Source organism: Varroa jacobsoni, unplaced genomic scaffold, assembly GCF_002532875.2.
Source record: "Varroa jacobsoni isolate VJ856 unplaced genomic scaffold, vjacob_1.0 contig03760, whole genome shotgun sequence".
Taxonomy (NCBI): Eukaryota; Metazoa; Arthropoda; class Arachnida; order Mesostigmata; family Varroidae; genus Varroa; species Varroa jacobsoni.
The window spans coordinates 1-13,297 of record NW_019215083.1 but is presented as its reverse complement, the minus strand read 5'-3'; the positions used below and the strand labels follow the sequence as shown (position 1 = coordinate 13,297).

The window sequence follows — 13,297 nt, the reverse complement described above, 5'->3', positions numbered from 1 at the left end:
AGTCATGACGCCTTTCAGGCCAGGTGGCGTAGGATGTGAAATACCAAAATAAATACTACAGCACCATTATTTCAAGTAGTAAGTGAAGATAACGGTTTCACTATATATACACATTCAGTGTTCAAAGTTATTCGAACTACCTTAACTACTTTAGCCAAAGACAACTTTAACTTAAAATTGCACACTTGAAGCCGCCTTAAAACGGACACGGACTTTCTTTTTCTTTTTTAGTCAGAAAATGGTGCTGGAAGCTTAAGGCATCTTTGTTTATTTAAAGTTCCTCTTAAAAATCTGCTCTGATTTTATTTAGCTTCAGCTGATGATTTTTTGACCTGATTTGACACATTTGACCTAGATGTTATTCAGTTTGCAATGAACGTTTGGGATAAATTGTTCTCCCAGCAATCTCCGTCTTCTCAGCTCAGATAATCTCAGCAACGTACGTCCTATTATTTATTTGTTTAGAAATTATTTCAATTAAAGGCGAACAGCCTTTCACTTTCCGAAAAGAACGGCAGGGCATTATACGATCACATATACATTCGTATCTAATTGTAACTTTCATTGGCTAATTGGTTCCTGGCTTTATAAGTTACGGGACGCATGACCCCGTTGCGTGAAATGAGTGAATGACTCTAACCAGATACTTACACATAATCTCTCTCACTTTCATCCGTTTGTTTGCCTCAGTTTCAATTTTAAATGAACTCCTTGAGCAGATGGGGAGGAGCGGGCATCCTGTATGCGTACGGGACTGCAAGCAGCCATTTTTTGCTTCTTCGAACAGCGAGTTCGCCATTGATGTAATTTGACAGCAGTTATGAAGCTGCTGCATAAATGTAACAGTGATGTAACTACTGCTAACCTACATAACATCCTCCACACAGCCAGCTATAACTAATATTTGCGCCTTACAACATCGTAGGTTTTGTTAGAAACAAAAGGTATGTTGCGAGTATCTCTTATATAGTTGATAACAACATGCTCGTAGGAAGCCCCGATTCTTTCACACCGTATAATAATGGCCTCGCCCAGACTTCTCTCTCCTCGGGAACCTGGTGGCTGGCAGCGGCGGACAATTTTGTCGGGAGGCCGGAGTGCCGACGACGGCCGTCAGGGCGCTTCCAACGCACGGGAAGTGATGATGAAGTGAAAGAGGATTGAGTAGCAGCGGCGCTCTGCGTGGCCGCCGCTCGATTCCTCTTTCCATCTGTGGAAGCCGCTGTGTTATGCTATCCAGTGTGTTGCCGCGACTACAGCAACAGCCATCACTGCAAGATCACAGTCCCTCAATCAAAGAAAAGTGCTAGCTGCCACGCATCACAAAGTTAAGCTTCCCAGCGACCGATCGAGGCGGTCGCCCTAAACGCAACCGCAGTATCGGCGTCACTGTTTCAACGACAGCAAGTGACCGTATCTGTCACGTCCATGATTTTCGTGACAAGGGTGTTATAGTGCCTCCAAATTCCTGTGTCGTTATATGGTCGTCGTCATCGTCATCGTCATCGTCGTTGTTCATGAACGGCGAAAAAGGCAACGTGCAATAGCAACATATAGGTGTGTATCGGATCGCCTCTCAGATCGTGTGGCAAATGTCTTGACGGTGATTCGTATCTGTGTGATTTATGCTGTTGCAAGGTATAATTCCAAAACAATCGGATATAGTGGTGGATGTCACTGGAATACCTCGATATCAGCTCCTATTTGTTACTCATCTGGCTAGATGCCCAAGTTTCATTAAATCATCTTCTGCTTGACGGCAGTACGTCCCAAACGCGAAGCCAAGCGCCATTAAGGAGCGTTGACCAAATTAGGCGTTGGAAGTAACCAACTGTTCGGCGGTAGTATTCTGTGAAAATTATCACTAAACCATTGTGTTGGACATACGTACGTATGTATGTCTATATACTAAGTCACTGTCCTGCCTGAGGCTAGTAAAGGGACACGAAATAAATATAAACGGCCAACTGTTAGTAGCTTTATTTACAAAATTATCTGGTGATGTTAACACGAAGCCAGGCGCATGCTGTTACAATTGTCAGGTAAATAGTTACTTCGTAAGTTATATCTCGTCTGTGTAATTTGGGAACAGACATCGCTAACTTTCTATGGCTAACTTATCTATTGTTAATAATAGCATACCGTCGGGATCAATAGTTATATCGCAGCAGAGTCCTCGTTTTCTGTTTTTGACTTTTCTTGCTGGTGCACTGCCGGCAGCAGCTGCAAATGCTGGACGACCTTAAGGCTATACGTCGAAATTTTTTACTGTTATATTTTATAAGTTTTTGTTTTCTCGAAAATAATGTATGAGCACGTTTTTGCCCAAAGTTGTCAGTTTTAAGTTTTCAACCAAACCAGAATCTGCTTTCATTAAGGCCTTTCCATTACTCCAACGAGAACATCCCACAGTGCAAAAAATATTAAAGCGACTTGATGGGTCCCGCAGCGTAGACAAGGTCATCTCGCTCATTTACTTCGCATTTTAATAATTTACAACAAAATTTTATCACAGTATCTTTATATAGCGCACAAAAAAAAGCCTTTCCGACAATTAGGCAACGTCAGTGTTCTTCAAATAAAGATAAGCAGGAAAGATTCTTCCATCAGAGATCCTATACTTTATTATATTTTTACAAATACGAGAAACTCAAGAGAGATGTTATCTCCGTTGGTGACTGAATTCTGCTCAAGTTGACTACTGCATACAGCATTTTATTTATTTTGATAACTTGGGCCAGGCAGTAACTATCCAGTTGTATGTATTCTTGTTATAACGTCCAAACGCAGTGGCGCTATGAAGTGTCAAGTACGCGAACAGATCATCAGCCTTGATAGGTCTATGTTTGTCGCTTTAAAAAACATCGCCTAAATCGTTCTCTGCTATTTGCGATGCCGGACGTAAAACTCGAAACGTACAGAAATAGTTGCATATTATAATAACAAAACGTATGTTTCTTTTAAGTTCGCAAAAAATCCCTCAGCGAACGAATATTACTCAAGCAATACGCTACATTGAGTTTAGTAACTTTCTGAATACCAACCACCGCGGTGATTTGGATAAAAATGACAAATAGATCTATTAATTAGCTCGAGCTTATCAGGATATGCAACCTGGACTGTGCGGCGAACGGTCTCCTGGATAGACTCTCTTTTATGGGTTTACCCTTCAGACATTGTTTTGACAATCGGCAGGATGGATTTCTTGAAAGGAGGTGACCAAGGGGATCTTTGATAATAGCAGGGAATTCGCAAGCTACCTGAAAATCTAAGTTCGATATTCTAGCGGTAGCGATCAGTGCTGGAAGGTCAACGTGAACATGCGTTTCAAAGTCAACAATGTAAAGTTACCTTAAATGTTTCGTATAAAGGATATAAGACATAATGGACTTGGGTCTGATGCGTACTATCATGGCATATTGTCATTCACTGCCACCCTTTTCACACGTACAAATGCTCTGTTCTGATGTTTGCTGGCCAAATGAGTTAGTAAGATCATGGAGTTACTTGTAGGTAACAATGTCATGGTAAACTAAAAAAGTACCCGACTTGGCTTTAAGTAGACAAACTTCTATTGCAGATAGTCAATAATAATCATATTGTGTGCGTTGTTAACAACTCGAAGGTGTTCCGCTTCCGCAACAGCATACCGTCTTTATATTTCTAGAAGAAAAATTCTAGCACACAACATGTTATGGCAACAAAAAATTGCCATAGCTTCTGTGTGTTATATTTTATAGGTGGTGGATATTCTTTCTTAGGGAGCGGCTCAGTGTGCCGATGTTAAGTTATGCTCTCCTTCCTAGAAGTTGAATACGATCTCGTGACGTATACCTAACATTATTAAGAAGGCACAGGTCGCCGCCGCTTCGCTTTGCGCCTCACGAATTGTCTTGCTTGTCGTACGTTGAAGGATATCATGTAATACTCGGCGGCATACGCTGCCGGCTTCAATACCTTTTGTTTGTTGTTGTTTAATTTGTTATGAAAACAGGTAGATCTTAATTTCTAGTAGTCAATAAGAACGATGGCTTTCTGGGATCTCCAAACACTACTGCTTTCGAACCAGATAGTAAGAAAAAAAACTTATGCCAGACTTCTTGCCTATTGGACCAACTAACAATATGGCGCTACACAATTTTAAGAACAATTTGTCCTAAGTAATACATGATCAAACGAGCGGTAATTAAATGGAAAAGAGTAACCGATGTACCCAAAGTCGACATCTATCCAAATAGGTTCAATGCCAGCCATTGCTACGATCCTGTCGCGCGTTTCATGTGCGTGCGGAAAAATTAAATACAATGCCATTGGTTGTATAATGATGATCCGCCGGTAGAATAATGACGAATGATAAATGTCTGATTTTACCTTTACAACATTTTATTTGAAAACATTTTTACTATGGAGGAACAAACAAACAAACAAACAAACAAACAAACAAACGTTCTACCTTAAAACGTCCAGCGCTTTTATGAGAGTGTCACTGGCAAATATGGCCATTTTCATTTTTCTTTTTTTGTTACTCTATTCTGGATATTGTGAGCACGCAAATATCTGTGCCACTTAAGACTGGCTTATGTACTGACATTTAATAACGCTCGGCTGTCTCAGATAGCTAACTGGATGTCCACGAGTTCTTCATCGTGACCTATGTGACGAGGCATGACGACACGTTTGCATTGCTGACCTACAATAGTTCCCAATTGAATTAGAAAGCATTTTTGTGACTTCTTCTAGATGTTTGAGACAGCTATTCTTTTTGCCCGTCGGGGGCCACAAGGCGTTGAAGAGTGACGTATTGACACCTATGCAAATGAGCTACGTTTTGGATTGTAACACAGAGGTATACTTGAGCCAAATTTATATGGCGCTTATTATTACAACAGTAACCCGATTTTAATTTATACGTTATAATTAGTTGTGATAGAAACGGCTGTTTCTGTGATCTTTGCATTAATTTGCGTCCTTCTGTTACATGCTGCTGGGTTCTGAGGCCATAATCTCAAGAACGACACTATATGTTTATTACTACTATAAATACACCTGTTTCAGTTTTAGTGTACATTGTACTTGCTGCGTGGTCTTATTCCGATATTATTCTTTATAAACCCATTAACTGTATGGAACGAACGTCGTGTTTGCCATTCAGCTGTCATCAAATATTTATAAATCTCGTAGTCGGATCCAAATGTGCGCAAAGGTTTTTACCTTCAGAAAAGTTCAGACTAAGCAATGGATGTCATAGTAACCAACGTCAAGCAAGATATGATCAAAAAAAGTAACTCGGAGGGGCATTTATGATTGTAAAGCCGGATGAAGATTGATCCGAGTACAATGGAAGATGTTTCTGGCGATCGGCCCTCGTGTCCTATCTCTATATATGAATGAATCCTACTCATGTTGTGCTACAAAAGATGTGACAATCGGGATATATATGGCTAGGATGCATACCCAAGGATAGTATTAAATTTGAAGATTAATGAACTATCTGGGCGGTCAGTGCGCCCCATTTCTCTGACAAACTAATAGGGTGTTCATAACAAAATATTAACATAAATTCTTATAGATAACTGCATATCCGTATGGAAAATAGTAACGGACCCGAAAGTCATGATTTTGCCACATCGACATTGGGTTGACATTGCCGTAGTTACTAATAGACGTCAATGAACAAGTGATTCACAGGCACAAACACTTGTTCCAGCACAGGGATACCCTCGTCGCACAAACATGTACGCCGAACACCGAAAGCTGACGCAAAAGGAATATATCATCAAACAGATACCAACTATTATAGCGTTGTTCATTGGGCTGTCTAAATTTAATCGAGCTAGTCATATATTTCCAATAAAAGGTTCTATGACGAGCCACACAAGAGTAAGGCCCACATATGCCTTAGTGCTACCGTAATCGCTATTGTAATGCTTTGATAAAAGATTCACGAAACATCTTTAGTAACAGGATTTAAAAAAAAAAGCTTGCTGCACACGAGAAATCGTGTTCAGTAAGCTTTTTTTTTTCTGAATGCTCGGTCTATGCAAGCATGCGTTCGTTCGCAAGGCGAACCTTGGCAGTGATTCAGAGACATTTAGTATAGGTCGCCAGAAAGCTATTCTGTGCAATGGATATGAGTTGTTGCTCATGCTATGCCGTGTTGTTATCGTGTTTACATTACGCTATGGCTGAAACTAAGTATCCTTTACTTTCTGTTTGAATGTCTGTTAAAGGAAACATCCCCGAAAATGATTGACGACGCGCCTCGCGTTTCGGCTGTGCCCCACTGGTGGCAACCTCCGCATATTCAATCAAGAAAAACAACAATAGCATTGGATCTTTTCGATTAGTTCAATTCACAAAAGCTAATCTAGCTTTTCTCTTCCTGTGTGGGACTTAATCCGTTCTTGTTCCGTGTCGTCAACGGACGGTGTGCTGACGGTCATGTTCAACTTTACCACGGAAAAATTAAGCTTCGCTAGTCAAATTGTAGAGCTGATATAGCCAATTAAATATTGTCCGTCAAATAATTTTATATGTTATTTATACTTTTTTTGTAGACGCAGGAAGCCCAGTTGGCACGTTTTTAGTCGAAAATTACTGTGCAGCACTGCCTGAATTTCGACATTGCCACGTGTTTGCATAAATGATAGCGGTTCTTTTTACTCGACTGATAGTACATACGTAAATTTCTAACTGCTGCTTTCAGGCGTAATCTTATCGATAAATAGTGCCTTCGTTCCTTTTTTCCATTGTTAACTATTGGCTATTCCTTTAGGTGCAGCACTCGTACCCAATGTTAATTGTTCGAAAATGTACCATAGGACTCATGATATGAAATCGTGAAGCTTATTCTTTGGTGATTCAGCATAGGGGCATCATGTTGTCTTTGTACTTTACGGCGAAAAGCATATTCCCTATACCTTCGAGAGGCCTCTAGTGAGTGCTGTTATAGGGGGGTAGAGTAATAACGCCGGACCGCACTATCAATTATAAAAGCAAAGGATCGTCAATGGCAGGGGTTTTCTTGCCCGGATTCTGTACCGGTTGTGAAGGGTAGATTTTGTTTGTGTTTAAGTAAGGCTTTGGTACCTTAGACCTAGCTTACATTTACGGCCAAAGCGAGAGCTACTTCCATTATTATTACTCCAAATGGCTTCACTTGATTATTTACTGCAGCGTGGACAATTGTAACCAGCGTTAAGTTCTTTGTTATCATTTATTTACTAGCATAGTCCACTTCTATATGCGGAATATGAAATGCTTCGTACCGTACCCTTAATCCGCACTATGCAAACACAGACTACAATTGAGTAACTATAAATATAATAAATTTTCCCATATATAGTGTAGTAAATTACCCACCAACTTTTCACCTGTTCAATAGAGGTTCAATAGAGTTTTGTTTGGGGGTAGACTGAAGAACAAATGCATATGATAATGTTTTTAATCAAATTTTATCTTTATTTGCCTAAATGACAGCTTCAAGCTGGAATGATATTTTATGACGTTGTGTTTATTTTTTCAGTATTAATTTCAGTCTAATTCGGACGATAATATTGCAACTTCTTCTCTATTAGAAGATTATTTTGTAAACATCGTACATATTACACATAGATATGATACATTAGCTTCACCGTATTGCTTTTTTTTTGTGTTACTAATGAAGATTTATATGCGAATTTCTCTAGGTTTAATAAGCTTGATTTTTATATTGAACTGAGAGAGGTGTTCTATTTTTGACTAGACAATACTGTGCATCTTCTATTGGTATACGCCAATACCAGCGTTACTTATTGTAGTTGCCGACGAATAGTACACCACTTGACCCGAGACTGATCTACTGTTTCTAAATGAATAATGAAGTGTTTATATGTTATAGACGTTTTACGTTTTGTATGTTGCGCTGCTGTTAGACGTTGCTGTGACGGCTGGGGTCATCAGCCGCTAAAGCAAAGTACGTTTACGCCCCCAGATAACTTCATGTACGCCTAAATCTAAAAAACAAACCCTTTAGAACTTCGCCGTTGAAGTACGATTTGGTACACCTTATTCCTTGCAATCAGGGTTGTTGAAGGTTCTAGATACGCCTTACCAAGCAACACTGGACAGCATCAAACCTTAGAACAGCTTCTGGGGAAGCGTTAGTATATATATATATAAATTAATAAAAGGTTCATAATCCTCTATTTTAATTGCTACCGGTTTAACAAAATAATATTATCATTAAGTGAACCGAATGAAATTTTCCATCGCCTATATGTATATATGAATGAACAAAAAGGAAGTGACCTGGGCCAATATAAAAGAGAAAGACTGACTTTTATTGGATTAAGTTATGCTTCTTCTTCAATTCTTCATCGCATCCGAAGTTCCGAAAGAAATTAATAGTTTAATTTTTCTTTGGTTGAAATTCGTTAGCTAAGACAACGAGGACGACTCGAAGTTTGTAGCGAAGTAGATCGAGTAGTTTCTCCAAAATTTATCACTCAGTCTTTTACCTATAGAAATTGATTGAACTCACTGACTCGGCGCGTTAATATTCGGACTTCGGAAACTTTGATTGGTGGTCCTTAAGCGGTACCGGTCTACCTCTGCTAGTCTCTCTCAAATAATCAGAGGAATTGGCCAGTAAATGGTCAATGGTAACCCTGCCACCCCATCTTGAGGGTTTTAGTAGCAGCTCAAAGAAGTCTGTCTGTCTGAACAATCAAAAACCTTGTCTCGTGTCAAGACCCACTTCGCTGCGAAGGAACAGCTAAATACTCAACCTTGCTCCTTCTCAAATTGTTCCAAACAGATTTTGTGTGACAAAATCTACGCCATATAGTGCCTCATCATCATTATTTTTTAATTTGGGAATTTTTCTTTACGTTACAATAGATTATTACATTCGTTAACTTAATCAAGTAACAGTCGAATTATCTACCGATTTTATAGGTTACTATTTAAACGAAAACATTGTGAAAATGGTGTTCAGTAGAATAAGGCTGAGTGTTACGTTTGGTAGTATAGGTGGCTCGCGAGCTGCTTATTTCACGATGACCAGGTTAGCCGGCACGACCCAGGTTGAGATTTACGCTATCTGGCTGCAATATGCCGAATAGATTCATGGTTGGCTATAAAATGCGGTAATGATCCGAAACAAATGCAGGACAATATGGTAAAATATCTCAAAGTGAGAAAATGTTCGCAAAAATATAAACCTCACCGTTGATTACCTTGCTTGATAAATTGATTATAACCAATGCTTTTATTATTATTATTGTTGTTGACTGTCTTTTAGAGTGAAGCAGTAAAGTAGCGCTTCGAACTCTTGCGGGTGCTCTTGAGCCTAAGTCGTTTGTGAAGAGTTAGAGGGACTGCTTCGCTGCCTGTCTACGTGCTGTGCGCGGGTCAGCGAGAGGAACCGTTGCTACAATAGAATTTGTTCTAGCACCCGGAAGAGCTTTCTTCTGACTGATCTGTGTGTTATTGCTCGTCTGCACGCGTGTTCCTAGCCTAATACTAGACATTGCAACTCCTCTGCTGAATCAAATCTTGTTGCCCTCGAGCACGAACGACGTCGCACTCGTTGCAAACTGAGGCTTAGTAAACGTATGACCTCATACTACGACTACTACTTGGTCTTATTCTCTATATTGAGCGACAATTGGTAGCAGTGAAAAGTGCATTGTTGAATTCCTCGTACCACATAGAACAATAGAAAAACGGAGCAAATACACACCGGTAGACGTAAAAAATGGCGGAAAGAAGCGGCTTATCTATCGTGTGGATGGTGATTTGGGCCGCACTACTAATTTTCGTCGCATTTTGGATTGCCGGTACTGTGGCTTTCTTGTGAGTATTGGGCGTGAATTGGCCCTACGGGATTTCCTAACGTCTTGTGAATTTGCTTAATGTTTTACCAAATGTTGATCTTACAGCTGCTTGTGCATGTAGGTCCTGTAATTTTTAAAACAGCTACCTTGGTTGCAGCATATTATTATAAAGCCGCTTAATTATGCAAGCGAAAAAAGACGTACGCGTATCCCATGGATACGTTGATTAAAAAATAGCTGGTTCTGGGAAAAGCGACGAAACTCATAAAGACGATGAGTGAAAATGTGTTAAGACGTGGCCAAATGAAAGGCAAGAAGCGAACGGCAAAATATTAAACGACTATACAGCAGCGAGAAATCTAAAGTTTATTCAATAAGGAAAAAGAGCAATACTCAGGCGTCAATCTAATAAAGCTAATATCGAAAAAACAAATGCTGCCTAAATGTAGATCCTTCAATGAATAGAATGCGGTTAGTCGTTGAAGTACTACGATCTCCAACTAAATTAGAACCCCCAAAAATAGACTATAATAGTTCTTGGCAAGAGTAATACGATAATAACTACTTCAAACAGTGCCTTTCAAACATTTCGCAATCGCGTGATATATTCTTAATTCTATAATGAAAAACAACAGACTTGGCCACAAGTTCACTTTTTGCATGCCGTTTGAATAGAGGAAGACATCGGTTGGTACAAGTTTGTAAAGGGTCCGATACTGTGAGTTTACGATGGGAACTATGAATCTGATATTGGTTACAGGTAAGACCTGAGTTGTCTTTGATTTTTAATATGCCAAGGTAAAGTTCCTAACAACTGAGGCAGCTTCCTTTCAGAAATGGTTCACGAATAAATTAAGCCCTACTACTTAGTGCTTGGTGCACACTAATAAAAAAAAACTAGTGGGCAAAAAGCGGGTGTACTCTTTAGTACGTGGCTCCGGTAGTCGTGGTGGTTATATTGCAATGTGACAATGTTTAAAATGGGTTCCGTTCAAAGGGCAATTTTTCTCTGTGTAATGCATTCATTCATTGTGATGAGACTACTTTAATTTAATTTTATTCATTTTCGAATTTAATAAACATTAAATGTCATGATATTATTCATGTCTAAGAGTTGCCTGCTGTTGTTTTGTTTACGGTTTGGCTATTTGCAGCTATATAATGCTGTACATATTCGTACCGTGCATACCTGTCCTGAAGGAGCTCTTGGACGTGCTTCACAAGGGGCTCCTTCTTCCGTACTATTGTTCCGACAACTTTATGAATGGCCGAGACATCCCGGAAGGCCTCAACTTCATCGTGTCTGGTGGGACAGCATCCTAAGGACCATTAGATTGCTCCTTTCAGTGCGCTCGTCCGGTGCCTTCTACGCCTAAATTATCATATCTTATAACATCCTATTATCTGAGTTTAGCGTCTTGAAAATTTTCTATTTTAACTGTCGGCAATGACTGATCAACTTGAGGAATTTTTTGGTAACATGCTATGTAACTAAAGGCTGCAGCTATACATATATTCTCCGGATCCGAGCTTGACTGTTTGTTTCGTAAATCAGGACCTGTAAATTTAGATCAGGACTAACATTCCTAATCCGACTTTTCTATTTTTACCCGCTTCTGTTGAATATGCCGATGTGTGTATGAATGGTTTAACGTATTGTGTTTTTTTTTTTATAATGTATGCAACTCCGAAAATAGCAGTAGTATCGGCTATATTGCTGAGCCGCTGTGCCGAAAAGGGCCACTGCAGTGCCACTAACATACTAAAAGCCATGAAGGTAGAATAGAGCTTCCAGTTATATACAAAAATATTACGTGTTTCTGAGCGAATATTAGACTTGAATGTTCGCCCCACACATAAACGCTACCGATACGATATACAACTGTTAAATACAAGTTTTTGGACTGCCATTCGTTATTTTTGAGGAATATAAAAATATTTATTTAACATACCGCATGTTGTTATTTTTCTAGATAATAGTAATGATAGAGAGAGTCTCGAAATACGCATCTGGACCACACTCGGTACGGTAAGCCGCTTGGTTGCCATAGAAGCATATTATCAAGTCGGAGGATAATAGGGCGCAAATATGTACCGGTATCCGCAATTACATATGACAGCACAGTGTGGCGGTTTCGACGTATAGATCTAAAATCGAATTTGCTTCACTTTTGTAAAGTCTATATATCAGACTATAAAGTTTTGTTTTTCTTCAGGCACTTGTAACGTACTACAAGAATCCATAGTTGTGCTTAACTATTCCAACTACCATTACAAATTCTGTTCGTCCGACCTTGAGGTGAGTCGAGTCGTAAACGATCTACTTCTAGCTTCCTAGGCGCAAAGCTCGCATTTCAGACGAAGAATTCAATAGAAACGTCAAAGCGACAATTGCCTCAGCACCCTGTTGGATCATCGCCTTGCTGTGGTAAGGTGTAAAGGGAAGAAAAACCTTACAGCTTTAAGCCCTGAAGAGAAACTGCGAAGAGATGTCTACAAATTTTCGTTAGGTATTCTGACATGCATTTCTTCTAGTACTGTGAAACGTTGTCCAGCGACCAACATCGGCGCTGTGCTGGTAGATCAGCGATGGTTCGTCGCAGGATGTTGATAGACGAAGCGGGGTCAGCATTGAAGCGTGTTAGCCAATCTTTCTATCTAACTTTCGTGTACCTAAGTACAAAGTATTCAACAAAAAACTGAGAATTATCGTATTTAATAAAGCCGACATAACTAGGATTTTTTCCGAAAGCACCAGATCTACTAAAGGACATTCTCCAAAGTAACTCCATTACTCGTGACGATAGTGCTACAAGACAGAACCGCTTTAAACCAGGAACGGGACTCCTACAAAATGGCAATTTCAGCTGATGGCTCTCCAAACCTCTCACTAACGGCCTCTCTTCATTTCGCATTCTGTCGTGAAGATGGCCCAGTGCGTTGACGACCTCGTCGTGTGCAGTACGGACAGATTTTACCTGCAATAGCTGCTAATAACCACAATAATAATAATAATACATCGTTGAGTTTTGTTTTTAAATGAATGAAACCAAAATAGGGCTTATAAAGTTCAAAAGGGGAAAGCCGAAACGGCAATTCGTTCCGACCGAACGGAGTATTGCCGTTTACATACATCGGCTTAACGCTAATGACAACGAGGGCATCAACGTTTGCGGATATCACCATCGAGAACATACACGAACTACCAATTGGAACAGCAGTCAGCTTGTTTAATTTAGGAGCTGTACAGATGATCTTGTACGCAATCCCAATTCCTTAGAAAGTTAAACGTTCAGCGTTTAACTGAGCTAAGACAGATGAGCTAACATAGGCATTCTTAACACTGGCACCGAGTCCTTGCACGACAATTCGCAATGAGCATGGCCGTTAGGCGGCGCTCCTATCTATCGGACGGAAATATCCGGTCGGCGTTTACCATTCAGCTTATATATATATATATATATATATAAGCTGAATGG

The 13,297-nt window shown here is 39.8% G+C and overlaps 1 protein-coding gene across 5 annotated transcripts; it reads left to right on the top strand.

Annotated features, from left to right (window-relative positions):
• Nucleotides 1-1,234: 1,234 nt before the first annotated feature.
• LOC111272897 (uncharacterized) lies at nt 1,235-11,769 on the top strand. Of its 5 annotated transcripts, none has more exons than XM_086973429.1 (4): nt 1,235-1,557; nt 6,231-6,427; nt 9,284-9,837; nt 10,973-11,769. In XM_086973429.1, exons 3-4 carry the CDS (start codon nt 9,740-9,742, stop codon nt 11,139-11,141), a joined length of 267 nt encoding a protein of 88 aa, XP_086829555.1. In that variant the 5' UTR covers nt 1,235-1,557; nt 6,231-6,427; nt 9,284-9,739; the 3' UTR covers nt 11,142-11,769. The 5 variants fall into 5 exon arrangements, with proteins under 5 accessions (XP_086829555.1, XP_086829553.1, XP_086829556.1 ...); XM_086973427.1 differs by having other exon boundaries at nt 6,231-6,486; XM_086973428.1 differs by lacking the exon at nt 1,235-1,557 and adding an exon at nt 1,883-2,042 and having other exon boundaries at nt 6,231-6,486.
• The last annotated feature ends 1,528 nt before the right edge of the window (nt 11,770-13,297 follow it).